At 38.8% G+C, this 27881-nt stretch overlaps 1 protein-coding gene across 1 annotated transcript; it reads right to left on the bottom strand.

Annotated features, from left to right (window-relative positions):
• On the bottom strand, positions 1–27881 carry LOC144605059 (1-aminocyclopropane-1-carboxylate synthase-like protein 1). Its single transcript, XM_078420108.1, has 14 exons — positions 27648–27881; positions 22269–22328; positions 21903–21976; positions 19943–20012; positions 18243–18309; positions 18068–18165; positions 17899–17976; positions 11998–12098; positions 9768–9851; positions 6685–6730; positions 6283–6424; positions 6060–6202; positions 5055–5208; positions 1–796 (listed from the first exon to the last, which is right to left on the bottom strand). The coding sequence occupies exons 1-14, from the start codon at positions 27765–27767 to the stop codon at positions 612–614; spliced, it is 1422 nt and encodes a 473-aa protein (XP_078276234.1). The 5' UTR covers positions 27768–27881; the 3' UTR covers positions 1–611.

Genomic DNA, 27881 nt, shown 5'->3' with positions numbered 1-27881 from the left:
AGTTATTTTAATTTTTTCAAACATTTAAAATCGTGGAATTTTTAATAGCAGATTCTATTACATTTTCATTCTCACTATTTACATATTTCTATTTCAGAAAACACAAGTCTTCAGTGGACTGAGGGACTGCACTTATAAATGGAAAATGCATTTGTCACAAAAGGAGGCAAGTCAAAACATTAAAAAAATTCGAAGCATCTCTGAGGAAATAAATAACTTGAGTTTGAATAATTACACGAATTAGAATCTATTTGTCTCTAAATGGTATTTTAACACTGGTATAAACCAATGCAAAATCAGATGACCCTTGTGTAAAAAACACACAGATTAGCAAATTTACTCCAGTGTTGAGATATCCCACCCTAAATAGATATTTATGTTGTCATTTATTCCTTTTGATACAGCACTGGTTCTATGTATTCATAATATATCCTAAGCAAAGCATAGTGGGTAACTATACAGTGAGGGAGGAAAACCTCTTAAACTAGTTCATAGAAAGTTTTTCAACTACATTTTGGCTTCAATCAGTGCCAAATATTATTTGAACATAGTTTAAGATCAATGCACAGGTGACAATTGCCTATCCTGTTGCAGATGTGAAAGAAGTCACATTAACTATTACATTCTTGTGTAAGGGCTTCTGATGTTCTCTGGAGCAATTCTTTTCCCCACTCTGAAGAGTCATCATCCGAACACATCTTGGCAGAGCCCAAACTTGAAGGCACCTCCTTCAGATCATTCATTGGAATTGTGTCTGAAACACAAGCTTGTAATGCCACCTTTAACCTCTGAATCCCTGTGAATTAGAAAAATGTAAAGTTAGATTCTATTATAATGAAAAATTGTGCGTGAACATAGTGCATTCAGAAAGTATTCAGACCCCTTCACTTTTCCACATTTTGTTATGTTACAGCTTTATTTTAAAATGGATTAAATTCATTTTTTTTAATCATCAATCTATACACATAATAAAAAAGCAAAAACAAGTGAAATATTTGCAAAGTAATTAAAAATAACTGAAATATCACATTTACATAAATAATCAGACCCTTTACTCAGTACTCAGCCTTGAGGCATCTTTGGCAGCGATTACAGCCTCAAGTCTTCTTGGTTTGATGCTACAAGCTTGGCACACCTGTATTTGGGTAATTTCTCCCATTCTTCTGTGCAGATCCTCTCAAGCTCAGTCAGGTTGGATGGGGAGCATCGATGCACAGCTATTTTCAGGTCCCTCCAGAGATGTTTGATCGGGTTCAAGTCCAGGCTCTGGATGGGTCACTCAAGGACATTCACAGACCAGTCACGAAGCCACTCCTGCGTTGTCTTGGCTGCATGCTTAGGGTCGTTGTCCTGTTGGAAGGTGAACCTCCGCCCCGGTCTGAGGTCCAGATCGCTCTGGAGCAGGTTTTCATCAAGGATCTCTGTGTACTTTGCTCCATTCATCTTTCCCTCGATCCTGACTAGTCTCCCAGTTCCTGTCGCTGATAAACATCCCCACAGCATGATGCTGCCACCTCCATGCTTCACCGCAGGTATGGTATTGGCCAGATGATGAGCTGTGCCTGGTTTCCTCCAGACGTGACACTTGGTATTCAGGCCAAAGAGTTCAATCTTGATTTCATCAGACCAGAGAATCTTGTTTCTCATGGTCTGAGAGTCCTTTCGGCAAAATCGAAGTGGGCTGTCATGTGCCTTTTACTGAGGAGTGGCTTCCGTCTGGCCACTCTACCATAAAGACCTGATTGGTGGAGTGCTGCAGATATAGTTGTCCTTCTGGAAGGTTCTCCCATCTTCACAGAGGAACGCTAGCGCTCTGTCAGTGACCATCGGGTTCTTGGTCACCTCCCTGACCAAGGCTCTTCTCCCCCGATTGCTCAGTTTGGCCGGGCGGCCAGCTCTATGAAGAGTCCTGGTCATTCCAAAGTTCTTCCATTTAAGAATGACGGAGGCCACTGTGCTTTTCGGGACCTGTAATACTTCAGAAATTGTTTTATACCCTTCCCCAGATCTGTGTCTCGACACAATCCTGTCTCGGAGGTCTATGGACAATTCCTTCTTCTTCATGGCTTGGTTTTTGCTCTGACATGCACTGTCAACTGTGGGACCTTATATAGACAGGAGTGTGCCTTTCCAAATCATGTCCAATCAATTTAATTTACCACTGGTGGATTCCAATCAAGTTGTAGAAACATCTCAAGTTCAAGTTTAGTTTATTTGTCACATACACATAAATGTGCAGTGAAATGAAAGATTACCCACAGTCCAACAATAAGAGCAATAAAAATAAGCAATAACACACACACAAAATCAAACAAAAAGAAACATCCATCACAGTGAGTCTCCTCCAATCACCTCCTCACTGTGATGGAAGGCCAGAATGTCTTTTCTCTTCCCCTGCCGTCTTCTCCCGCGGTCAGGCTGTTGAAGTTGCCACGTTCCAGGCCGCGCCGGACGGTTAAAGGTCCGCAGCAGGCCGATCCAAGCCCCGCGATCCGGGGCGGGCGAAGATGCTGCCGTTGCCGCTGCACGTTGGGGCGGTCGTGGCTCCCGATATTGAAGCCCCCGCCGGGCAGAGAAAATCCCGCGGCCTATTCCAGGCCGTGCCAGACGGCGAAAGGTCCGCGGCGGGCCGACCCAAGCCCTGCGATTCGGGGCGGGCGAAGACGCTGCCGCAGCTCCCGATGTCGGCTCCCACCCAGGGCAGGAGCTGCGAGCTTCCGACGTCCACGCGGCCGGAGCCTCCACAGGCGAGTCCCAGGTGGAGGCCGCCAGCTCCAGGGGTTTGGCCGATGGTAGGCCACAGCGGGAACGGAGACACGACCCAGAAACAAAAGGTCGCATCTCCGTTCGGAAGAGACAATTTTACATTTACAGTTCCCGCCCCCCCCCCCCAGCTGCTAGGGCAGCGCAGGCGCAGAAGATTACCTTAAGGATAATCAATGGAAACAGGATGAACCTAAGCTCAATTTTGAGTGTCATAGCACAAGGTCTGAATACTTATGTAAATGTGATATTTCAGTTATTTCTTTTTAATTACTTTGCAAAAATGTCTAAACATCTGTTTTTGCTTCTTCATTTTGAGGTATTGTGTGTAGATTGTTGATTAAAAAAAAAAGAATTTAATCCATTTTAAAATAAGGCTGTAACGTAACAAAATGTGGAAAAAGCGAAGGCGTCTGAATACTTTCTGAATGCACTGTAGATCCTTTCACAAATAAAAAGCCACAGGTCAAAACTCAAGAATAATGTATTTAAAATGAAGGGATATGTTGCTTGGATGGTGAGTTCATCTAAATTCTATAAATTAGACCAGGGGGATACAAATTGCTTATGTATTGAACTGACATGAGGGTTTTCTGATCACAGATTAGAGCTATGTCATGTTAGGTGTACGGCAAGTGCAGATACATTCAATTTATTAATTGAGAAACTGGATGAGTCACTTCACAAAATTGAAATGCCACATACTAAAGGGTAGTCTGATGTTGAGTGAGTTACTGAGCAGTCATTATTAAAATAGTTTGTGTCCCTCCCTGTTGGGTCTCCTCACAAAATGAGGTTTTAAAAAGATGCAGGTTACAAGACTACTTGTCATTCTATGGTATCTCAGCTAAAGTTGTGTAAATTGCTGGAATTCTACACTTTGGAGAATTTTGAGTGGTGTTACCTGACTGAGGCACACAAGTTGATGAAGAGAATAGGTTGTGTTTGAATTGCATGTCTGCTCCAGTTTTCAGCCAAGGGAGCACGAAGAAAAGAGTGGTGATGTGGTGCACAATATCAAGGTGCATCTCAAATTACAACCTGCCCTTTCTTTGCCTGGAAATGGTCGCTGAATCCTGTCATGATCCGCATCCATCTCTGATTGTAACAGAGATCATCTCTCATGAATGATAGATATCCAAAAGATTTAGCAGGGCCTGAATAAGCTCCTGAACCAGTCTTTGCCATGTGGTTTATGGGAAGAGCTTGCGGAAGATGGCCAAATCTAAAAAAACGTTGTTAAATATAATCGGCCAATTCCCCATCCATTTTCTTTAGAGCTTCAGAAGTGAAAACCATCAGATTGTGGAAATATGTCTGTTTTAACCCCATTTACTTGCTGCATTACTATACAATACAATATATCTTTATTGTCATTGTACCCAGGGGTACAACGAGATTGGGAATGCGCCTCCCATACGATGCAATAATTTAAGTAATTAACAGCAACCCAACGAAACGAAACAATTGTAACAGTTTTTAGACAGGGTAAAGTGCAAGTTGATCTATGCGTTGTGGCCATCCGGCTCAGCAGGACCGGTTCATAGCAGCTATGGCCCTGGGGATGAAGCTGTTCCTGAGTCTGGAGGTGCGGGCGTAGAAGGCCTTGTATCGTCTGCCCGATGGAAGGAGTTCGAACAGACTGTTGCAGGGGTGTGAAGAGTCTTTGTGGATGCTGGTGGCTTTTCTGAGGCATCGTGTGTTGTAGATGCCCTCCAAGTCTGGTAGCTGTGTTCCGATGGTCCTCTGAGCTCTATGGACTACCCGCTGTAGAGCTTTCCTTTCTGCCTCCGTGCAGCTGAGGTACCACACAGGGATGCTTCATGTTGTGTTAAATGTTGTGAATACTTGCTGATGTTGAAATGCTTGTGCATCCATTAAGAGCTCAACAATCAATATACCTTGCATTCCTTTAAGGTTTAACATACCCAAATTTAAAGACTTGGCTTACCCCTTCAAGAAAATACCTGTAAAGGTATTCAATAAGTTTGTGTATACTACTCAAATTTCATCCATTTATTATTTATAACAGTACATGTGCAAGATGTGCCTTTTATATCATTTCAATTTTGATGTGCCCAAAGTACAAAATTGGTTATGACTCAATTGAACTCCTTGGTTATGCATTCTTCATCTAATTAAGGAGAGGAAACTCAGTAGAGAAAAATATGTTTATTTGGCTTTCATCTCCATGAACATAATTAATGGGATTTTGGGAGTATATAAAAATAACTGCAAGTTTACTGCCTTCAAATGAAAAGAAACAAAGTTAAATGTTAAGTGCTTCTTACCCAAATTTATTCTAGCAGCAACATCTGAAAACACCAGTCTGAACCATCCAGGTTCACAACAGCCAAAAGCAATGCCAGGGCTTATGTACAGCTTTCCATGAATGAGTTTCCACCAGAGATCTATCTCAGCTTCTGTGGTCTGAGTTTTCAGAAACTGTAAGAAAAAAAGCTCGTAATGAATAAGCCAAAACATCACAATTTTCAAAAGTAATGCACAATATAGCATGTTCTTTTAATAATCACCCCTCACCTTCAGTCTATTCCAAATGACCCTCAGAGTTCTTCTGGATTGGCACAAAGATCAATTGAGTGAAAGGGTTTTCAAAACTTTTAAAGACCCCAGATTGTCATTTCAATTACCATCGATTTGACACAGAGAAAATATCATGGAAACTATAATGCACAACCATGGTTAAAGATACAGTTTAGATCAAAAGAACCTTTGTTTAAGAAGTTGAGTTTCTAAGTACATCCAAGTATATCTATAGGAATCTCTCTACTCTATGAACTGGGCAACAAACGTAGGATAGGAATTACTAAAAACTTCTCATGGATTATGTATCAAAGACTCTCATTTTCCTGTAGAGTTATCACTTTTAAACGCTTGTCCAAGTGCAAGATTGCACCCTTTCACGCCTTCCAACCAGAATGTTTCTCCCTCTCTAGTAGAGATCTGCCATTCTCCCTCTTTACCTCTTAACTTAAGAGGAGGCTGTTCAGCCCAAGAAATTTTGAAGTATTCATTTGGTCTCATTCTAATATCTCAATACTCTCCCATTGGAACCATCAATACTACTGCTCCAAACATCTGAACGTAAACACACATCTTGGGTGGAATTTCCTACAAATGGCATCATTCTGCAGCGACAATCAATCAATCACATAAAGCAGCAGTAGAAAAGGGGCAGAAGCTACATTATGCCTTCCTGCTTAAATTTAGATGTTCGCCATATATCCTTGTCCATGACAATCAAAAGTCAGCAAGAAAATAAAACTTATAATTACTTTTCTAAAATCTGCCCAAACGTATAGGCCTGCTGAGTTTCGAAGAACTGGAATCCCAAGTGCAGCCAGACCATCCACAATAATACGGTGCGCTTCCCTCAGTCGCCGTTGATTTGTTGGGAGATAAGTTTTGTTTATCCATTCTACACAGAAGAAAAGTTTACATGTCTATAAGAATTTCCAAAGAAAAATGCAATTTCTCATAGAAATATATTTAACCTACCCCTATCAGCAATTAGCTGTCTCAGAATGGATTGAATAGGTCCTGGACATCTATGAAAACTGGCTAGGTGATTGAGCGCAGAACGGATTTCTTTGTTCCTTGTATGCAAAACTGCAACACGCATCCCACACATGGCAAAATCCTTAAAGTGGAAGATCAGTAAAAACTTCTATTAACATATGCCAAGGCAATTTCATTGCTTAAATAATTGTCAAGCTGCAGAACTATGTCATCTAAATCAAACAACATGTTAATTTAGTAATTTTATTTTAAACAATATATTCTCTGCTAAAATACAATTTTCAAGAACAATTGCTCTCTAAAAAATGATGGAATAGTTCAATAGAATCTCATGAGGCAACACTTTAATGAACAATCACTACAAAATAAACTGTAACATACCTTACTAAATCCCCACATAAAGTGTATCCTTTCTGGATCTGGTGCACTGTGAATATATACAATAATTATTACCATTCAAAAAAAAGTTATTGAGAAGCTGCAGCATAAATCTGCTGAACAAAAATATTTCCAACAAACGATCAATAGACAAAAACTTTGTTTTTATAGAAGTGATTGTATTCTCCACCTCAGAAGGCAGCTAAGGCCAGGTTAGTAAATATATTAATGGAGGACACTCAGTCATTGATTATATTCGACAAACTCAATAGATTCCTGTATATTAAGGGAATTAAGGAATATATGGGGTTAGTGCAGTAAAATGTCAAAAAGGTGAAAGATCAGCCATTACCTCACTGAACAGCTGTTTTGGTGTGAGAGGCTAAATGGCCTTATTATGCTTTCAGGTCTAATATTCTTATGATCCAATTTTGAAATGCGATAAGACAGCAACAAGGCTGGTGAGATGGACAGAAAAGAATGTTGCAATGTTTAAGACAAATTTTGACGGAAAATAAATGGGAATTTACACGCAATGGAAGGGCACAGATGGGTGAAAATTAGAAGAATATGTGCTCCAATGCAAGAACGAATGTAGCGGTAGATAAAATTATGAAATAGTGAAATGTACATTTCAAAAAGCTTCAGTGTACAAGAAATAAAAATGATTGACTACACCAGTGTTTTAGGCATTTCTCAATGATCCAACAAGAGTTCAATTACATCATATAGTATATATATTACCGACTTGTCAAACTAGGAAAGAGCTACTAGTCACGAGGATAGACCAAAGATTCATAAGAACAGAAACCAAATGACAATTTAATATCACTAATCTACTGGGTGCGCTCAGAGAGTCTATGGTATCGACATAAAATAGTGATTTCAGAGAAAGGGAAGTGGTTAGGAATATGATCTCTATATGTTTAGTTTCTGGCAGACAGGATTTTACAAAGTAACCTTTCTCGAGTGGAAAAAGCAAGCAATATTGTAACTTTTGAAGAAACCTATACGTGAAGTAAGATCAGGAGATAATGCAGAGCAATGAAATTATTTCCCTTAGATAGACACAAAAAGCTGGAGTAACTCAGCAGGACAGGCAGCATCTCTGGAGAGAAGGAATGGTTGACGTTGGGTCTCGACCTGAAACGTCACCTATTCCTTCTCTCCAGAGATGCTGCCTGTCCCACTGAGTTACTCCAGATTTATGTGTCTATCTTCGGTTTAAGCCAGCATCTGCAGTTCCTTCTTACACAAATTATTTCCCTTGTTTAGTTTAGCTGTTAACAAGCTAAGAGACCTAGATTTAAAAATAAAAGAAAGACACAAAGTGCTGGAGTAACTCAAGAAAGTCAGGCAGCACGTCTGGTTCTCCAGAGAGACCACCTGGTCCACCGAGTTATTCCAGCAATGCGAGTCTTATTCCAGCACAGTGCATCTTTTATTGTAAACCAGCATCTGCAGTTCCTAAAATCTAAATTTAAAAATACTTCAATGTTGATTGTTTAGTCTATGGATGTACACAATGCATCTGATAAAGTGTTAAGTACTGGTTTGTCAACAAAATCAAAGACCATGGCATGTTATTTAGTTTCAAAATTGTTCTGGGATGGAATAAAAACTGTAATAGCAGATAAATTTCTCTTTTTTTCAAATGGAGTGAGGTATAGTTTCCCCTGTGTGTAACATTAATATACTAGTTTATTTTCTCAATAGATTAATAATCTGAAATAAATGTACATGGCTCAATTTCAAAATCCGTGCATTGCACAAACTTAACATTAAACAATGACAAGAACGGTAACACCCCCAAGGAAGGAGAAAGGCTTGTGAAATAGGCAATCACATAGCAGAAGGAATTTAAAACCCAGATGGGAAAAGTGACACATTTCAGTGGAAAGAATTTAGAGAAGCAAATAATCCAAAGAGTAACATTTTCAAGTGGGTGCCAAACACAGAGTTGGGAGCATATGTATATAAATCTTTGAAGGTAAGAGGACTTTAAGGAAGCAGTTAAAAAGACGTACAAGATCTTTGACAGAGTACAAAAGCAAGAAACTCAAGTTGTATGAATATAAAAATATTTGTTCAGCCACAATTGTAAGTATTATGTCTGATTCTGAGCTTCAGGAAAGGCCAAAGGCCTTAGAAAGGGTGCAGAAAAAAATGTGAACGGTTCTGGGGACAAATTTCCAGAGCTGTAAATAAATTAGAATAAAATAGTAAATGCGGGAAACACTCAACAGATAAGTCAGCATATGTGAAAAGACGAACAAATTAACGTCTTAGATCAAAGAAACGGTCAAAATTTCATCAGAATTAGAACAGCTGGGATTCCTCCCTTTAGTACAGGGACACTTGAAACATTAAATAGAGGTGTTCAAAGACAAAGGTTAAGATAAGAACTAAAGAGAAAAAAAAACTATTGCAGGAGGGTTGAGTCAGAGAACACCTATTTCTAGTGACAGGCAGATGTTCCAAAGGTGAATGGCATAAAGAAAAACTTCTTGGATAACATAATTACAATCTGTTTGCCTACAGAATTCAGTACTTAAAAGGTATACCCTTTCAAACCTATGGGGGAAGAGTTAGAGAATAGCAATGATCGGTGAATGCACGACACTGCACATCAAAAACCAGCAAGGTTTCAACAAGCCACAAGATAGTTTCCTGTGCTGAAACTGCTGAGTTCTTCCAACATTTTGTTTCTAGATTTCTGGCATCAGCAATATTCTTTGAGTTTCCTCATGTACTGTAATAATTCTACATTTTTTTCTATTTTTTCAATGCTCCAGCAAAAACCAAGTAAAAATGACAAAGCGCAATCAACCCTTGTTTTATTTGGTACTATTATTTTTTCCCTACAAGACATCTCTGAATAATTTCTGAATTACAAATAAATCTCGGAATTACACGGAACAAAAGCCGAGAGATATTTGACTTCACTATTTAATGCATGAATTTCACATTCGTTAAATTGGTCTGCAGATACTAGTCATTCTTGAAATCTGTAAGACATATTATATAGTTAATGGCATCCTATTACCTTTGCAGATCAATCTACATAAAATACTTCACATGCTTACTTCAAACTAAGAATACTGGTGAAGTTGATGTCCTCGAACAGTGATAGCATGTATATTTCATCCATTATTACATGCAATTTGTGTCTACAAAATGATCAAACAAAAGTTAGAGGAAACTCAAAAGTTATATTTGCAATATATATTTATTTTAATTATTTCAGTAAATAAGGGCCAGGACCTGAATCATTATCCTTTTCCTGACACCTTAAATCTCTCTGCTCCAACATCCCAAATGAAAACAAGATTTTTGACTTACCAATTTTAAGGATACACTTAGGGATTTCCTGCCCACATTTCCACACACATCCATGTGCTCAGACAGATTAAAGGTCTGGTTAGTCTTTAAAGTTACTCAAAATTCTTTGCATAATCTGGACAGTTTCAGATTTTTATTTGTATGTTTAACTATCCAGATATTACTATATGTTTTTGCTTCAGTGCAGTTTGCTATTCGTGAGCAACTCATTTTCAACTGATTTACCACCTATTTTAGACTTTTTTTATAACAGAAATACGAATTTACCTTGCTCCTGGAATCTCAAATGCAGTTTTATAAACATCCATCAAAAGACCATAAATGCATATTAAGATTCTATATGTAAAAGAAATCACCAATCCCAAGAATCTTTAAAAAGATTGTCTTAAATGCATTTATGGGCTTTCCATTCCACAATACACTACTACCAACAGCCACCCCAGTACTGATTTTTTAAAATTAAAATAATAAGTTCGTCTACCACTGATTTTCCAGCATCCTTGGTTCCAGAGCCTTTCTGGATTATCCATTTTGCAAGACCAACAGAGATCATGGCCTCCAAGTGACATCCAACGGTACCGGGACAGTCCACCTAGGTGCCGAGATACCGGCACTCAGAGACGCAGTCAGCCTCAGAAGTAGACTATGGGAATGGATCTGCCAGCTCCGGCCGTGCTGGAGTTCCAGAACCCCAGCTGCAGGGGACCAATTCGACCCGCCGCTCAGCCGCAGGAGTCTGCTATGGGAACGGCTCAGCGGGCTCTGGCCTGGCCGGAGTTCCAGAACCCTGACCACAGGGGGCCATTTCAACCCACCAATCAGCACAGATGTCCCGATGAGGTCAGGACTGTGGCCTCACCCGGCCTAGGGGCCACAGTTTCAGGGGGACTTCCGGGGGGGATTTCAAGTGCGCTCTTGTAATTTTGTCCGGATTAAAGGAGGTGCTGGAATAGGAAAAGGAGGTCCAGTTGCCGGAAAATCGATGGTAGTCCTGTATTTAAGCATTGAGGAATGACATCACTAGATGAGCTATTTAAACTAACAAATAAAATTAAAAATGGATTCATTCAGAGATTCATGCAAATTTAAATTTAATAATAAACCAATAAAATAAAAAGCATACACTATCTTACTGCATGTGCGTGCACCTGTTATCCTGCTACTTTTTCCACCTGATTTTCTCATGCTTTGGAGACCAATTGCAACCACCTTGGCCAGGAACCTACATACAGGCTTCAATGCCAGGATGCAGTGGTTCCCATGAGTAGCTTAAGTGGCATTACATGCACATTGCAGCCTACTGTGGTTATAACTACAGGGTTTAGTAATGACTTGCTTTTTACACTTCATCATGCCACCTTGTGTTAAAATAACTTTTTGAAATCTAATCTGATTCAGATAAAGCCCATGGTATGTTAGACGGCAGAACACGGTATATAAATGCAATAGTTTCCATAGCAAGCTTTGACTTCACACAATTAAATCACATATTATTCACCAAGTCTAATCAGACTATGACCTGCTCCAAGCCACTATATTATAAGTAACTAGCTGTGGAAGTTTACTCATTCCTCTTCCCTGCAAGCATATATCCAAACTTCACCACAGAACAGAAACACCAAGTATTAAGAAAAGTTGATGTGATACTATTTTTAAAATGCAATAAATGCCATCCAGCTATCCTGCACTCAATATTTAATTGTACATTAAGATACATGTATATTCTGCAATAGATCTACTGTTTTAAAGCTTGTTGATTTGCAAGATATACAAAAATTATTCCATTAATACTTTTAGATTAACGTGTACAGCTACATTTAGCTTCAGGTATTTACATTGTAGCCCCATATCTGTTTTTTTTGTTTGCATGCAAATAAAGATTGGCAATCACTCTGCAGCACTGATTAAAGCTAATTTTGTATTGAAACTTTCATTATGACAACATTGCAGCCCAAACAGTGTTAGGACTCAAACCTGTGTGCAAAGTCTAGACAGTCTTTCAGTAACTGTTCAGGGTAAATGTCGCCTAACGGATTGTGAGGGTTGATCAGGATTAAAGCTCTGACTCTGATGCCCTGAAAAAAGAAAAACCGAGAATCGAAGACGCTGAAGATACAAGAAATGGCGAGTTTTCTTAGTCGCCACTCCTTGATTAACAAACAAATAACCAATTAAAATAATATGTAACCATGCTGCAATTAACATACTTCAGAAAGATATACAGTGCCGGAGCTAATTAGACCAAGTGTGTTGCAATCCAAAGTAAAAAAATAAATGCTTCCTTATCATTTAGGGCCCAGGATTTTTTTTTAATCCAGGCGTGGCGTTTTTTAATCCGGTTCAGGGGCATTATAGATTCTTTTCTCTAAAATTCCCCAAAATCGACAAAACACAAAACTAGCTGGGGCACTGATTGCATAATTCAAGTTACATGAAATAAACCATTTAACATTACAAACTTAAATGACACAACCTGTGTGTTAACTAATCTGTTCTTAAATAGAAGAAAAAAAATCTGCGGAACAATATAACTGATACTTTGACTCGGATTTTAAAAAACAGACTTGAAATTAAACTCCTCTATTGCTATGCAATTGATTCTGTTGGAAATTGTTTGGATATTAAGAGCAGGCAAGATTGGGATAGTTTCCAGGTTCATGTGACAAATTGAACACTTCGTGGATTGGGAATAATGTCTTTAGAAACTTAGCCAAGGAAAAAAGTGAAAAGTCGCAAAGAAATGTAATGACTTTGCTGCATGGTCTAAAGATTGGACAGCTTTTTCCATGAAATAAAGGTGTAATATTCAATATATATTCCACGTCAGACTAGATCAATGCTATTTAAGGACTAAGCCCAACATTCAGTAGAATTAAAACAACTATAAACATGTCTTTGTCAGGTATTAGCATTATTCATCAGTAATCCTACAATTTGGGAGTTGACTTCAAAATGTTAAATTAACATGTTGTAATAAGAAATGGACTTGAATTGAATAAGTTAATAAGGTGGAATTGAATAAGTTAATAAATTTTCAGTGCAATTGGGGAACTGGAAATATAAAAATTAGTCTTCAGTCGATTGGGTTCAAACTGTTTATATATAGTAACAGCTGCATACTCTACACCACTTTTGAAATATGATTTACCTGAACTCAATGGAATCCAACTGTAGAAACAGGCAACATATAACTACTATAAATACAGATTTGGTGTAAGATAAAGGATGAAATTATCATGAATGAGAAATCAAAATAAGAACATTACACTGCTATTGTTGCCCTGACTCTTATCAACTGTAGTTTCACAGATTGTGAAGGATTAATAGTTAAATGAGATATACAAACAAAAACAGTAAATTTATAGTAATCCAATTCAAGGTTTGGAGAAGATGATGTATGATTTACTATCATCTCCAAATTATTGGGACCAGCAAAATCGTACCGATGAAATACAATTGAAAAATATGCTGGAATATTACTTCAGGATTGACACGAATAAAGGAAAACTGTTTTAAATAGTGTTGAAAAACTGTAGAATTTCCCCAGGACACCCAATTTACCCAAGCATGAATGAAGGGTCTCAACCCGAATCACCTATTCCTTTTCTCCAGAGATGCTGCCTGACCCGCTGAGTTACTCCATCTTTTGTGTCTACCCAAACATGAATGACTGATACAAATTGCTCAGTGTGATGAAGACTTTGAATGTTAATTGAAAGTTGGAATGAATAGATTAATAGAAAGGGTGAGATTTGCTTTTTCATCAACGTGCATCCCACCTTTTGTTTCAAATGATAAGCATAGTATGGACTCTTATGAAAACAAATCAGGAAAATAAAAAAGTTAAACAGAAAGGTTAGAGGGAAAAATAGCTTTTTTTTTTAAAAAAAGATGCAGGAAGTATGAAAAAAAATCTGACAAGACCACACCAAATCCATGTTATCTATTGATTTACTACCCAATATTCACACACTTGCAAAGTTGAACTGTGTATTACTGGAAATGTTGATAAAGTGGCACATTCCTCTTTGGCTTTCTCCTGTGGTATCCAGCGAATCCTGCTTGCCTTAAGATAAATTAGATTTGATGTCTTGTGCCAACAAGCAATGAAATATCAATGGTCGTTGTGTGGCCAGAGCAACAATTGGAGTTGTAATGAGTAACAGGAACATCCGGGGTCAGAGAGACGGGCAGATGTGCAACAAAGCCAGGGTCCAGAGTGTGGGTTTCATTGGTGTCAAGTCAAGTCAAGTCAATTTTATTTGTATAGCACATTTAAAAACAACCCACGTTGACCAAAGTGCTGTACATCTGATTAGGTACTAAGGAAAAAAATGAAACATACAGTAGCACACAAACATAACAGCACATACAAAACAGTTCACAGCGCCTCCTCAATGGGCCTCAAATGCTAGTGAGTAGAAATAGGTTTTGAGCTTGGACTAAAAGGAGTCGATGGAGGGGGCAGTTCTGATGGGGAGAGGGATGCTGTTCCACAGTCTAGGAGCTGCAACCGCAAAAGCGCGGTCACCCGAGCTTAAGCCTAGACCGCGGGATAGTGAGTAGCCCCAAGTCGGCCGACCTGAGGGACCTGGAGTTAGAGAGGTGGGTTAGAAGATTTTTGATGTGGAGGGGGAATGTCCATTTAGGGCTTTATATGTGAATAGGAGTAGCTTGAAGTTGATTCTGTACCGTACAGGGAGCCAGTGGAGAGAGGCCAGAATCGGCATGATGTGGTCCCTTTTACAGGTACCCGTCAGGAGTCTCGCTGTGGCGTTTTGGACCAGTTGCAGGCGGGACAGGAATGATTGGCTGATCCCAGTGTATAGGGAGTTGCAGTAGTCTAGGCGGGAGGAAATGAAAGCGTGAATGATTTTTTCAGTGTCGTCGAATTGGAGGAAAGGTTTGATTTTAGCTATGGTACGAAGTTGGAAGAAGCTGGCTTTTACCACAGCGTTGACTTGCTTGTCAAACTTTAATGCAGAGTCAAATATCACGCCGAGGTTTTTGACATGCGGTTTGACTAGGCAGGATAGGCTTCCAAGACTGCCTGTTATCGATTTGATGGAGTCGGGGGGGCCGAATAGGCCCAAATCAAGGTTAGGATCAGGAAATGGGTAGGATTACAGTCACAGCAAGGGTCTGTAGCGTTTGAAACATCCAAGCTAACGCCTACAAGCTTAAATCTATATAGTAGTTGGAGGAATTCATTGGTGTGCCACTGCAGCCTTGGAATCTTTGCCAGCAGTCTTTGTGGTTCTTTTGTGTTTTTGTTAGAGCAGACGCCGTGCCCCTATCCTTCACGAATGAGGACAGTTTACAGATGGCCTAACAAAAAACATTAAACTATCCGCGCATTGCCAGACAGAACATTAATAATTGTGAGACACCTGGATTGCTGCAAGCAGTTTTGGTCCCCATATCCAAGAGGATGTACTTGCTACAGAGGGTATGCAATGACAGTTTACCATACAGCTTCCTGACTTGGTAAGTGTGTCTGATGATTGTCAAATGTCAAGATTTGGACAATTAGGCCACCACACAGAGTGTAGAAGAATAAGGAGAGATGTAATTAAAACTAAATACTGACAGAATCCAGTAGGCTGCATGCAGGCAGAATGTTTCTCCCAAGTAGAACCAGGATTCATGCTCTCAGGAAACAGGTTAAGGAATTTAGGACTGAAATTTCTTAACTCAGAGGTGGTGGATTTCAGAAATTCTCTACCACAGGTGATGAGGGAGGCCAAGTCATGACATGCATTTAACAAGGAGAGCGATTGGTTTCTAGGCACAAAAGATAACAGAGTCTGTGGAGAGCAAATGGGAACAAACATCAAAATGATCAAATCATAGGGAATGTAAGTAACATTAATATAGAGGACCAGTCAGAATCATTTTGAATGGCAGAGTAAACTTGAAAGCCTAAATTACCTAATCCTGCTGTTTTTCCCACCCCCTTATTTTAATAAGAAAGAAAAATAGGAATAATGATAACATGGTGACAGTGTTAGCCGTTTTTTTAAAAAGCTATAATTTACTATTATTAATTCGTTATTTTGGGCTCATAACAAAAAACAAACAGCAACATTAAAATGCAGGTAAAAATAAATGAAATGGTTAACAATAAAATGACTAAGGTAGTCAACTATCTCAAATAAACTGGCAAGAGATGGCAGCATACGGATGAAACAAATTTTGAACAGAGCACACAAAACTCCATTCCGATCCATTGCGCGAGAAGGAGAACAGGGGAACGGGAAAGCACAGCTAGGCAAAGTAGTAGGAAATAAATTGGACCAACCAGGAAAAAAAAATGTAACAAAAGCAACAGCAATCATAAAAGGTTTGAAATAATAAATGAGGGGGATGTAGGGAATGATAAGAACAAGTTAATATACTACAAGAAATAATCAAAACAATGATATAAGGATGGAGATAAGAACATTAGTTAGATTTTTCATATTACAGACAATAGCAGATCAATACCATTTCACAATGATTTTGTTTAGTTTAATGTAGATACAGTGCGGAAACAAGCCCTTTGGCCCACCAAGTCTGCGCAGACCAGCAATCCCCGCATATTAACACTATCTACCCTACACACACTAGGGACAAATTACATTTATACAAAGCCAATTAACCTACAAACCTGTACGTCTTTGGAGCGTGGGAGGAAACCGAAGATCTCGGAGAAAACCCACACGGTCATGGGGAAAACATACAAACAGCACCTGAAATCGGGATCGAACCCGGGTCTCTGATGTTGAAAGCGTTGTAAGGCAGCAACTCTACCTCTGCACCACCATGCCTCTGATCTCAAAGAACCCTGGACATAAGGCTCCTGGCAATTTCTGCAGCATGAATGTCATCATCAATCTGCAAACATACTAATCTTACCTTGTACATTTCCATCCAAATCATCTCTATAAATGGCAATCAACAATGGACCCAATATCAATCGTTGAAGCACATCCCTAGTCACATGCTCCAAATTTTTTTTTAAACCATTCACCGTCACTCTTTGCCTCCTACTATCACAGCAATTATATATCCAATTAGCTAGCTCTCCCTGGATCACATTCAATTTAACCTTCCAGACTAGCCTAAAATGCAGAACCTTGTTAAAACAGATTTGAGACACAACCATGAGCTGACTATCTTTAATAAATCCTTCTCTACCCAAATGCTGGTACATGCACTCTCTCAATCATCTCCACCCACTGAGTAACTTACCCACTGCCCTGTAGTTCCTTGGCTTGACCCTGCAGCCCCTCATAAATAACAGTACAACATTAGCCACCTTCCAGTCTTGCAGAACTTCACCTGTGGCTAAAAAATGTTACATATCTTTCTGAAGATTTTGTTTTCAAAATAGCAAAAATAATTTTAAAACAATAGATGGGTCCAAGTGAGGAGATGTCAATGGGCAGATGGAGCTGGTGAGTGAGGGAGTGCTGAAGATAGCAACAGGCTATTTTTGGAGGCTTCAAAGGACTGCAGATTAGATTTGATAACAAAGGAAGGTAATGAATGGAATTACATAAGGCGGCATGATGAGCAGATGCGAAGTGGGTGGAGGAGGGAAACGAGAGAAAGAGAGAACAGGAATCGAGTGGGTTAAGTATGTAGAGGATTGGTAGATGGAATCAGGTTTGGGGGAGAGCAGTAAAAGAGAGAAACAGGGTAACAGGGGGCTGGGGACAGAGAGTGGTGGAAAGAGGGAGCATACACTTAATACAAGCATACAATTACTTTTTATGAAATGTACACCACAATTCCTGAAGACCAAATCATACTACTTTATTGTGCATCTATAAATAAAGGCCTTTCCTAGCAAATATGTTACATCTGGGTCTAAAACGTAGCAAAGCATACCTTTTCCTTTGCGTGCTGCATCCCTGCTTCAAGCTTATCCACTGTTAGTTGAAAGGGTAAACTTTCGCCTTCCGATATCTAGAAATAAACATTAAAATAAATCTTAGCCTATCCAAAAACAGTATTCGCAATGAAAATGGAAACAAAAGGAAACGTATTACTCACACACCTTACTATCCAAATGAATATGCACAGCTTGCACTTCCCCATAAAGGTCCATGTATGGATTCACACCACCGTAATAGGGAGTTGGAATCAGGTAGCCATCTTAAAAAGAGAAATACGTTTAATTGGATTTTAAAAAGAACAAGTGAAATAAAATAAAATGTAATGGATGCACCCACCTCCAGGGTCAAACAAGATCATAGAAAGTGCAGCAAAAATGGAACAACATCCATTCATAATTATAATCTGAAAAGAACCAAGTACATGGTTAATATTGGTATTATTATAAAAAAAGGCAATGGCCAATGATGTATTTTTAATATTAGCTATATTTTTATTAACTAAAAATATTTCACAACAACCCCCCCTGCCCAAAGACCACAGACTATTTAGCATCACAATCACATGCAACTGAGCTTTTGAAGAACAATCTGAAGCAATACAAAAATTCTCTTTATGCTGCAATCTTTCAGAGAAGCAGAATTTCTCACACCAAAGCAAGTTTAAGCAAAGACCCAATGCTTAAATTTACAGCATGTTGAATCTTTACATTGAAATGCAATTTCATAAAACAAAGCAATTTGTGTACCCCTACAGTAAAAACAGAAACAGAAGTTAATTTAACTCAATCCAATGACTTTTCATCTTATTAGGTATATGTTGCAATAGCTACAAATTCTGTGAACTTAACGCTAACATTGGTAAGAAGATATTTCTTTACTGATCCACCAAGCAAGAAATTGAAAGGATTCGCCACAGCAAGGCCCTGCACATTATGTGCCTTTTGCAATGCAACAGCATATCTGAGGTGGCCAAAGTAAGCACCAGCAATATATTGAAAAAAAGCTGCCAGCAAATCATGTCTCCAGAGATAAATGGCACCAGCAACAATAAAATAAACACTGAACATTCATTAGTATTTTAAATACTTCAGAAACATTCCAAAAAAAAATCATAATTTCTCAAATCCAAAATGCTTCCAGGCACCCAAAAATCTAAATTAGCAAGCTTCTACTAGATATTTCAAAAATAATAAATTTTCAAATGAAACCTTTTAAAAATATTTTTTAATTACAAACTCCTCATCCATGGCTTTCATAATTACTCTTTCATTTAAGGCAAAAACAAAGTACCCTTTGCGTCTTCTTGGATGCGTCACATATCATCATAGCAGGGAGTCCAAGCACGAATACAGGCATTTAGCCCACGTACCCTCAAGCACATTGAAACACCGTGGAAAAACCAGCATTAAAGCGCCACCTACTGCCTAACTGCAAATGCTGATAGTCCCATCATCATCATCACACAAAATATTGGCCTTTTTTTGTCATTCTATCCACAATGAAATTTACTGGATAATAATCATAACTGACAGTATGAATCAACTGCAACAAGGGTTTTCCCCTAACCAATAAAATAACAAAAGGTTAAATTTTGGTAAACAGAATAATCATTTACTTTTCTCCTCTAACATTGAAGGAGGTATTGAAACAAGGTATTAAAAATAAATATGGCAAGTGTATTTCTCAAAGCTGAAGCTGTTGAATGAATTGATTCTCTATATATGAGATATTTATGAAACCAACTTACCAACACCCTATGGAATCATCTGGATAAATATCAGGATAAAAATTGTAAAACCTTAATGAAAAATTATACACTGGCACTTGGGAACACACACGTTTAACAATAAAAATAAGCTTTGTTGCATTTTAACTGCACAAGTCAAGCACCATTTCCATATGCTTCCTTATTTCACTGAAAAGCATTCTATATTAGTAAGACAGTTTCAGTTCCAATTGCCCAACCCCAAATAAAAGTATAAAATAAACGAATAAATCAGCTGTAAAGACAAAAAGCAAACACTGGCATTTCTTACCTCCTCTGAATTTAGTGTTTTTGGAGCTCTGGTATAGTCAGTAAGAAATTTCGCAATTTCCTCCCTGAAACTAAAGCACACAGTTAATACAGAAAAGAACTGACAACTTTGATTCACTGACATTGTAAATAAATAATTCTACAGCCTAAAGTGAGAAAAACATAATTTAAACTATCCTTGAAATAAAGTCCTCAATAGTTCATTTAATTCAGAGATACAGCATGAAAACAAGTCCTTTGACCCACCGTCCAGACTGACCATCCATCACCCATTCACACTAGTTCTATGTTATCTCACTTTCTCATCTACTCCACGCACTCTAGGAGCAAATTTAAAGGCTAATTAACCTAGAAACATGCACATCTTTGGGGGATAACTGGAGCTTCTGAAGAAAACTCACACAGCCACAGGAAGAATGTGAAAACGCCACACAGACAGCACCCGAGGTCTGGATTGAACCCTCTGACACTGGTGCAGCGGTTCAACCAACTGTGCGAATGTGCCTCCCTAATTCCTTATCCTCCACTGGATTCAAACGTGCCTCTTGCTGCTAATCCAGGAGCCTAACCACTACACTACTGTACACAAATGAAAGCAAATATCTTAGTTTAAATACCATTAATCAATTATACTGAATGTAATCTGGATGTAGGGTATATGATATTGATCTTCAAATAGCCAGCACTCATAGCTCAGACTAAAACCTAGATTGTACATTATTTAATGCTTCACAACTTGATATGCTAGCTGTGAAATATATAATTACTAGGTCCTTTTTCCAGCTAAGTTTGTAATATTTTTAATCAAGGCAAGAATATTAATTTGAACAGTCTGAATCCAGGTTAGAAATGCACCACATAGAGCATAATTGTACAACATAAACCACATTTCATTATTTCAATATTGGTGTTGTAAAAATGTCATGTAATTATCAGTTTAGTTAATACCGCAACCAGTAACTATACTTTTGGTACATATTACAAGTCGGGTACAAGTCAGGAGTTATTCAAGTACTTAAGGAATCCGAGATAATAAATCAGTTGTGAACAAGTACAAGGGGCAATTGATGAAATGGAATAAAACCATAAACATTGGAAAATCTAGATAAAAATCATAGAGTGGCTCAGAACCAACAAAAGCTTAAATATGTGGGTATTCTGCCTTGAAGCATCACATTTGTGTTAATTGTGGTTGCACTGCAAGATGGCACTGGAGAAGGCGACTCTTTATGGGCCAGTCCCAGAAGAGGATCTGCTATCATCCATTACAATCGCTCCAAACTGAAATCTTTTCACTGTGGATGGCTTGATTGTAATCATGTAGTCTTTTCTTTGACTGAATAGCATGAAACGCTTTGCACTGTACCTCAGTACATGTGACAATAATAAACTGAGCTAAACTAATATAAGAAACATCTTCATTTATAGCTTTAAGATCAGTTGAAAGAAATAAAATAAAATACTTTCTCATTCTAACAAGATTCATTAGAAACAGAAGATCAATGCACGCAGATTCTAGAAATACGAAATAAATATAGAAAATACTGAAAATATTCAAAGGTCAGGCAACATTCGTGAGAATCTCTCTCTCCACAGATGCTACCTGACCTGCTCAGCATCACTAGCATTTTCTGTTTTTGTATGTTTGTTAGAAAGTAGGCTGCTACGTACTGTCAAACTAAGTTCAGTTCTGATATTTTTCATGTTTTTTGATAACACTGTGCCATCAGGATGATGGGAAGAGATGATTAGGAGGGAGAAGAAATATTTTTAAACTTCACTTGTGTGGTAACCTGGTATGGTTGAATGGTCAACCACGATAGAATTTGGGTTTTAACTGCATCTACGAGGAGCACACGAAACATTCCTCCTGTTCTCTTATCAAAGCTAAAAATTACCCAGTTTTCTAATGTTCATTCAATAGTTTGATTTCCCTTTAAAAATGAACCAATTATACTTGCCTCTCAATTCCTTGAACACAGGAATATTGTAACAAGTGAGGTGCAATATTCTTTCCACCATTAAGTCTGTTGAACTGTGGCCAGGGAGTAAAAAAAAAATTGCATTTACACACGTATCAAAAATTGAATGCTTGAAGTCTTTAAAATCATTTAATCGTTCAATAAAAAAATATGCTACAGCTTTAAATACTGAAATAATCTCGATTTTGGCGAGGAGAGTAGATTTATAATTCAATATAAACTTAATTCTGACATAAATGTAACTAAATTAGTATGATTTATGTAAAATCTATATCTAAAAATATTTCCACCAATCTACTACTTTCAATATCCAAAAGATCACTTTTAAGTCTTTTATATACTTACCCACTCTTCTATCAAGTCAAAACAAAGTTTGTTCTCACTAGTTCCCAAATTCAGGATGCCCTAAAAGAAAATAATTGTGTTTTATTGTTCTTTTGCAGATATACATACGAAACATTCATCAATAATGTTATCACACTTCAAAAATTCCTTACACTTGATACTGTATATAAATCTTCTGGTCTGATGAAACCAAAGCAGATTTGATTTGACCTTGTGTGCATCTCTCCTGCAAGATCAGCTCCCCAATGATGTGCAGACGTTCAATCTAAATTACTTGCAGATTAACTAAAATTTACTAAAACATTTGGAGAATGGTGATGGTGCAGCTTGTCTTGTTAAGTCATTTGGCAACTCTTCAATTAAGTACGTGAGCTTCAATTGGGGCCAACATGTTTGACCAAGTTTATCTTCTCATATCAAAGGACTAAATTTAATGTATGCCAGCATTTTTTACTCAGTGACTTAGCAAAAATGATACATAAAACAGTGCTGAAAAATTCATTGCTGTTCTAATAAATATACACGTTTGAGATTGCATTTAAGATTATTTTCTTTCTATCAACTGCAGGAAATAATCAAAAGTCAGAAAACATGGGATACAAATTTGAAAATAACGTACGGGACAGGATACAAACCATGAACTAAGACACAAAATAAGCCATGCTCTCCTCCTATGCAATAATACAATTCAACTTCTGTCTGCTGCAAATATTCATTTTCTGCTTCTGTTACTTAGAAAAGCACATATGGATATTCATACTCTTTCACTGTTATTCAGTTTGTTTTCATGGATCTTTCCCACATTCTAAATTCTTACTTGAATTCCCAGAATATATGCACTTCCAATAACACTCAAGTAGCTCAACCCCATCACCACCCTACTATTCCTTCCACAGTATGTACCATCTACAATTTGCACTACATTACTTTGAAAGACTACTTTAACACGTCTCAATTGCCTCTCCAAATAACATACCATGCTGATATGGAATAAATCAGTTCTTTCATTGACAGAATGTTTAATGCAGGAGTTCTCTCCTCAACTGCTTTGTAACATTATTGCAGTGGGTCAAGGTGGCAGCGTTTCCCCACCTTCTCAAGGACTTTGCCAGCCACACACAGATCGAGAAAAATGAATTTCAAAAAGCATCCTTCCACACTAAAAATAATTTGCTGGTATTAACATAGTGAAAATAAAATGAAACATTAACAAGATTACACCACCATCCACCTGCAATCCACCTGCAATCAGAACACATTAACAGCACTTATTCCTGGATTCAAGTCAAGTCAAGTTTATTTGTCACATGCACATACACGATGTGCAATGAAATGAAAGTGGCAATGCCTGCGGATTGTGCACAAAAAAGAATTACAGTTACAGCATATAAATAACGTTAATACAGAGAAGACAAAATTTAGTCCCTGGAGTTATAAAAGTTAACAGTCCTGATGGCCTGTGGGAAGAAACTCCGTCTCATCCTCTCCGTTTTCACAGCGTGACAGCGGAGGCGCTTGCCTGACTGTAGCATCTGGAACAGTCCGTTGCTGGGGTGGCAGGGGTCCCTGATAATTTTGCTTGCTCTGGATCTGCACCTCCTGATGTATAGGTCCTGCAGGGGGACGAGTGTAGTTCCCATGGTGCGTTCTGCCGAACGCACTACTCTCTGCAGGGCCTTCCTGTCCTGGGCAGAGCTGTTCCCAAACCAGACTGTAATGTTGCCGGACAGGATGCTCTCTACAGCCCTAGAGTAGAAGCAATGAAGGATCCTCAGAGACACTCTGAATTTCCTCAGCTGTCTAAGGTGGTAAAGGCGCTGCTTTGCCTTACCCACCAGTGCGGCAATGTGCGTTGCCCATGTCAGATCCTCTTTGATGTGGACTCCCAAGTATTTAAAACTGCTCACCCTATCCACAGTAGACCCATTTATTTCCAGTGGCGTGTACGTCCTTGGATGTTGAGCCCTTCTAAAGTCCACAATCAGCTCCTTAGTTTTTTTGACATTCAAGAGGAGGCTATTGTCCTGACACCAGAGTGCCAGATCAGCCACCTCCTCCCGGTAGGCCTTCTCATCGTTGTTGGAGATCCGGCCCACCACCACAGTGTCATCAGCAAACTTGATGATGGAGTTTGAGAATCTAAAGACATTCTATACCATACCGAGCCAAAAGGCTGGGTATACATTATATCTGCCTCAGCAAGTGCAGCAATGCCCATTTTGAGGGGTCAGTAACCTTAAAAAAGATATATTTATATTTTAATTATATATTTGTTTTTAATTAATTGTTTGACATGTTTTAAATAAATGTTTTAGTATGTTATTTTTTAACATAATTTATAACAAGTTAAATTGTTTTTAAAAGACTCTGATTATTTGGAACATTTAAACACTTTAAAACATATCTTAGAATCAAAGACCATCAGCAAGGCATCAGGATTTGACTCCCAAGGGCTTGGCTGTCATTCAAGACCCAGTGTGCTCACTCTCAAACAAATGGAAACGGCACAGCCACAAAGGTCACACAACTGTGGGTCTAGTGCAAAGATCAATTGTAGAGAGTCAAATCACACAAAATTAGCCCACTGTCTACCTAAACATAAAATTCCAACGAACACAACACAGCTCAAATCAATACATTTCTAATTCTTAAAAACAAAATGTTGGCTGCACAAAACCTTCAACATTCAGCAATAAATAACATGAATAGTACAAGTATTTCAGTGAAAGCATCAATCCTGTTTAAGATGTCCACGAAGTGACCAAATAAAAATGCCCCAACACATCAAACCATTGCATAACCAGAACAGGTTTATCAGCTGGACACTAATGTGTATATGAATATTTTTTTCTAAAATGGAATAATGAATTACAAATTATAAAATTGAACATTACAAAATGAAGATGGCCATTCAAACAATCAACTTTCAGTTGGCTCTCTGAGTAATCCCATTCTTCCTGTTACACATTTCCCTGTAATCCATTCTCTCATGGATGTCCATTAACTCCACAAGTGCATTTGGGATCATTTCCAGTAGTCAATAAATCTAACAGTGTGCACTTGGGATATGGGAGGAAACCGATACCGCCGTAAATTAAGAACTGCTCATGCAAACTCTGCACAGTCAGCACATGACATTGGAGTTGTGGTGCAGCACTGCCTACAATGGAATTAAATAAACTCTGACGCATAGTTCTATTCAATTTCTAAAATGAACTTCTGGTTCCTGACTGCTGGAAAAATAAAAGCATTTTACTTAAGTTTTCACTTTGAGCAGTTAACATCATTTTCATTCAGTAAACTCATTTCTAATTAAAACATGCCCATGTAAATGGATTTCAAATAGAACATTTATTCTTTCCAAAAGAAAATGGTTGTTTTGAGATAACAAAGAAACTTATATCAACTGACTCCATTTAAGGTAACAATAGCAACACTGTATATAAATTAAAACGTCAAAGGATTGCAGGAATGACATGGAGAACCTTGGAATTGACAGTGCCATCAATTCAAATTGGTGGTCAGCTATAGAGTGGAGACACTCGAGACTCCAGATACAAAAATCTGAAGCAACAAAACATAGATATTTCTGGAACTAGACTGACTATCACTCTCATTCATTCTGCAATGTGCTCCCAGATAGACAGATCAACTAACCCACTGTATCAGAGGTATCACAAAATGCTGGAGTAACTCAGCAGGTCAGGCAGCATCTATCAGAGGCATCCTGCAACTAAATTATGTAAGATTATCTAAAAGATAATTAACTTTAAAAATGCCTTATAGTACTGACATAAAATTAAAAAGATTAAAGATAAGCTCCACCTAATGACAATATAATCTTATTGTCTCTATACAGGCACCTTTCACATTTCAGCATTTCAATTTAATGTTGTCCATTCCTTCTCTATGCTGAAGAATAAAACACCAACCTGGTATTGGTTTGGTTAGCACGTTATTCATTCAAATTATACACCAATACAATTAAACCATACACGTCTCCAAAGACGTACAGGTTTGTAGGTTAATTGGCTGGGTAAATGTAAAAATTGTCCCTAGTGGGTGTAGGATAGTGTTAATGTGCGGGGATCACTGGGCGGCACGAACTTGGTGGGCCGAAAAGGCCTGTTTCCAGCTGTATATATATGATGATGATATGATATGTATAACAGGTAGTGCAAAGAGAAACACGTCTCCACTGTGACACAATTGATGCTGATTGGCCTGACACAGAGGGAGCAGTTGACACAATGTTACTAAGCTCTCTATCTATTTCCTGTACTCCATCTTGTCATTGATAGAGATCCGGCATACAGGGCAAAATTGAAAATGGTGATAGCACAGAATTTGGCCACACAGTTGTCAGTATAGGGAGTACAGTAAAAGGTCAAGAATGCAACCTTGTGGGGCAGTAGTGTTGAGAATTATCGTGGAGCCACTTTCCAACTTACTCATACCCACAATTCTCTACTTTTGTTGTTGTTACATCCTACGTCCATAGTAGTGATCAGGACTAAAAACATTATTTCAGCCATTCTTAACCACTGTTTTGTGATTTGAGAATAATCTTTTATTTCATATATTGGCTAATAAGAGCATTCCACTTGTCTTCTCAATCTCTTTTGTTGTCATATCTTCTGCAACCTGCACCCTCGTGTATATGACTATTCCTTTGTGCTTCTAATTTCACCACTTATTACATCTACCTACCAAAACAGTCTCTGACAACTCCTGCAGAGAATGGGATTTGATTTGCCATTCACCGGTCTTACTGCACTCCCACCCCTCTTCCACACAGTGGTGAAGCATGCGATACTGTGCCTCAGAGCTCCAGGAATCATATCAATATTAACCCCTGGTGCCAACTATGTGGAGTTTGCACATTCTTACTGTGACCGTGTTTGTTCCAAACCCTTATCCCGGTTGCGCCAGTTTCCTCCCACATCCTAAAATTTGTGCTAGTAACTGTAAATTACTCCAAATATAGGTGGATAGTTAAGTGAGAATGCGCAACAGAAAAATTAATTTGGCAACGAAATGGGATAGATGATATTGCTCTGAGAAATGGAAAAATTCAAGGGGGTGAATTAATTCCTTTCATTGCATAAAAAAACAGAAAGATCGCCGGCTTGTGTGGGGGTGGGGGTGGGGGGCTGGTTGGGGACGGGCTCTGACTCTGTCCCAGTCCCAGGGCGGCCCTGAGCCGGGCTTAGCTGAATTAAGCCGGGCTGCGCTGCCTTAAGCCGTGCTGGAGGATCGGCATCGTCAGCAGCTTCGCTCCCGAGGGGGGAGAGGGGCCCGAGGGGGAAGAGGGGCCGGAGGGGGAAGAGGGGCCGGAGGGGGAAGAGGGGCCGGAGGGGGAAGAGGGGCCGGCCTCACCTGGGGGTTCGTGCATTCGTCGTACGGGTCTGCTCCATAGATGCTGGAGCCGCGGCCCAGGATGCTGCTGTAGCCGCCGATGCGCCGTCCTCTCGCCGACATGTCGCCCTCGGCCGCCATCACTGTCACCACAGTCCCGACCAATGACGTCGCGGCTTTCTCCCAAAGATACTAGCGGAGCAAGATGGACCATCCGTCCACTACAGCGGGGTCGCCATTTTAGTAAGCAAGACC

This window comes from Rhinoraja longicauda, chromosome 2, assembly GCF_053455715.1.
Source record: "Rhinoraja longicauda isolate Sanriku21f chromosome 2, sRhiLon1.1, whole genome shotgun sequence".
In the NCBI taxonomy this organism is placed as follows: Eukaryota; Metazoa; Chordata; class Chondrichthyes; order Rajiformes; family Arhynchobatidae; genus Rhinoraja; species Rhinoraja longicauda.
This window is presented reverse-complemented; position numbering and strand designations above follow the sequence as displayed.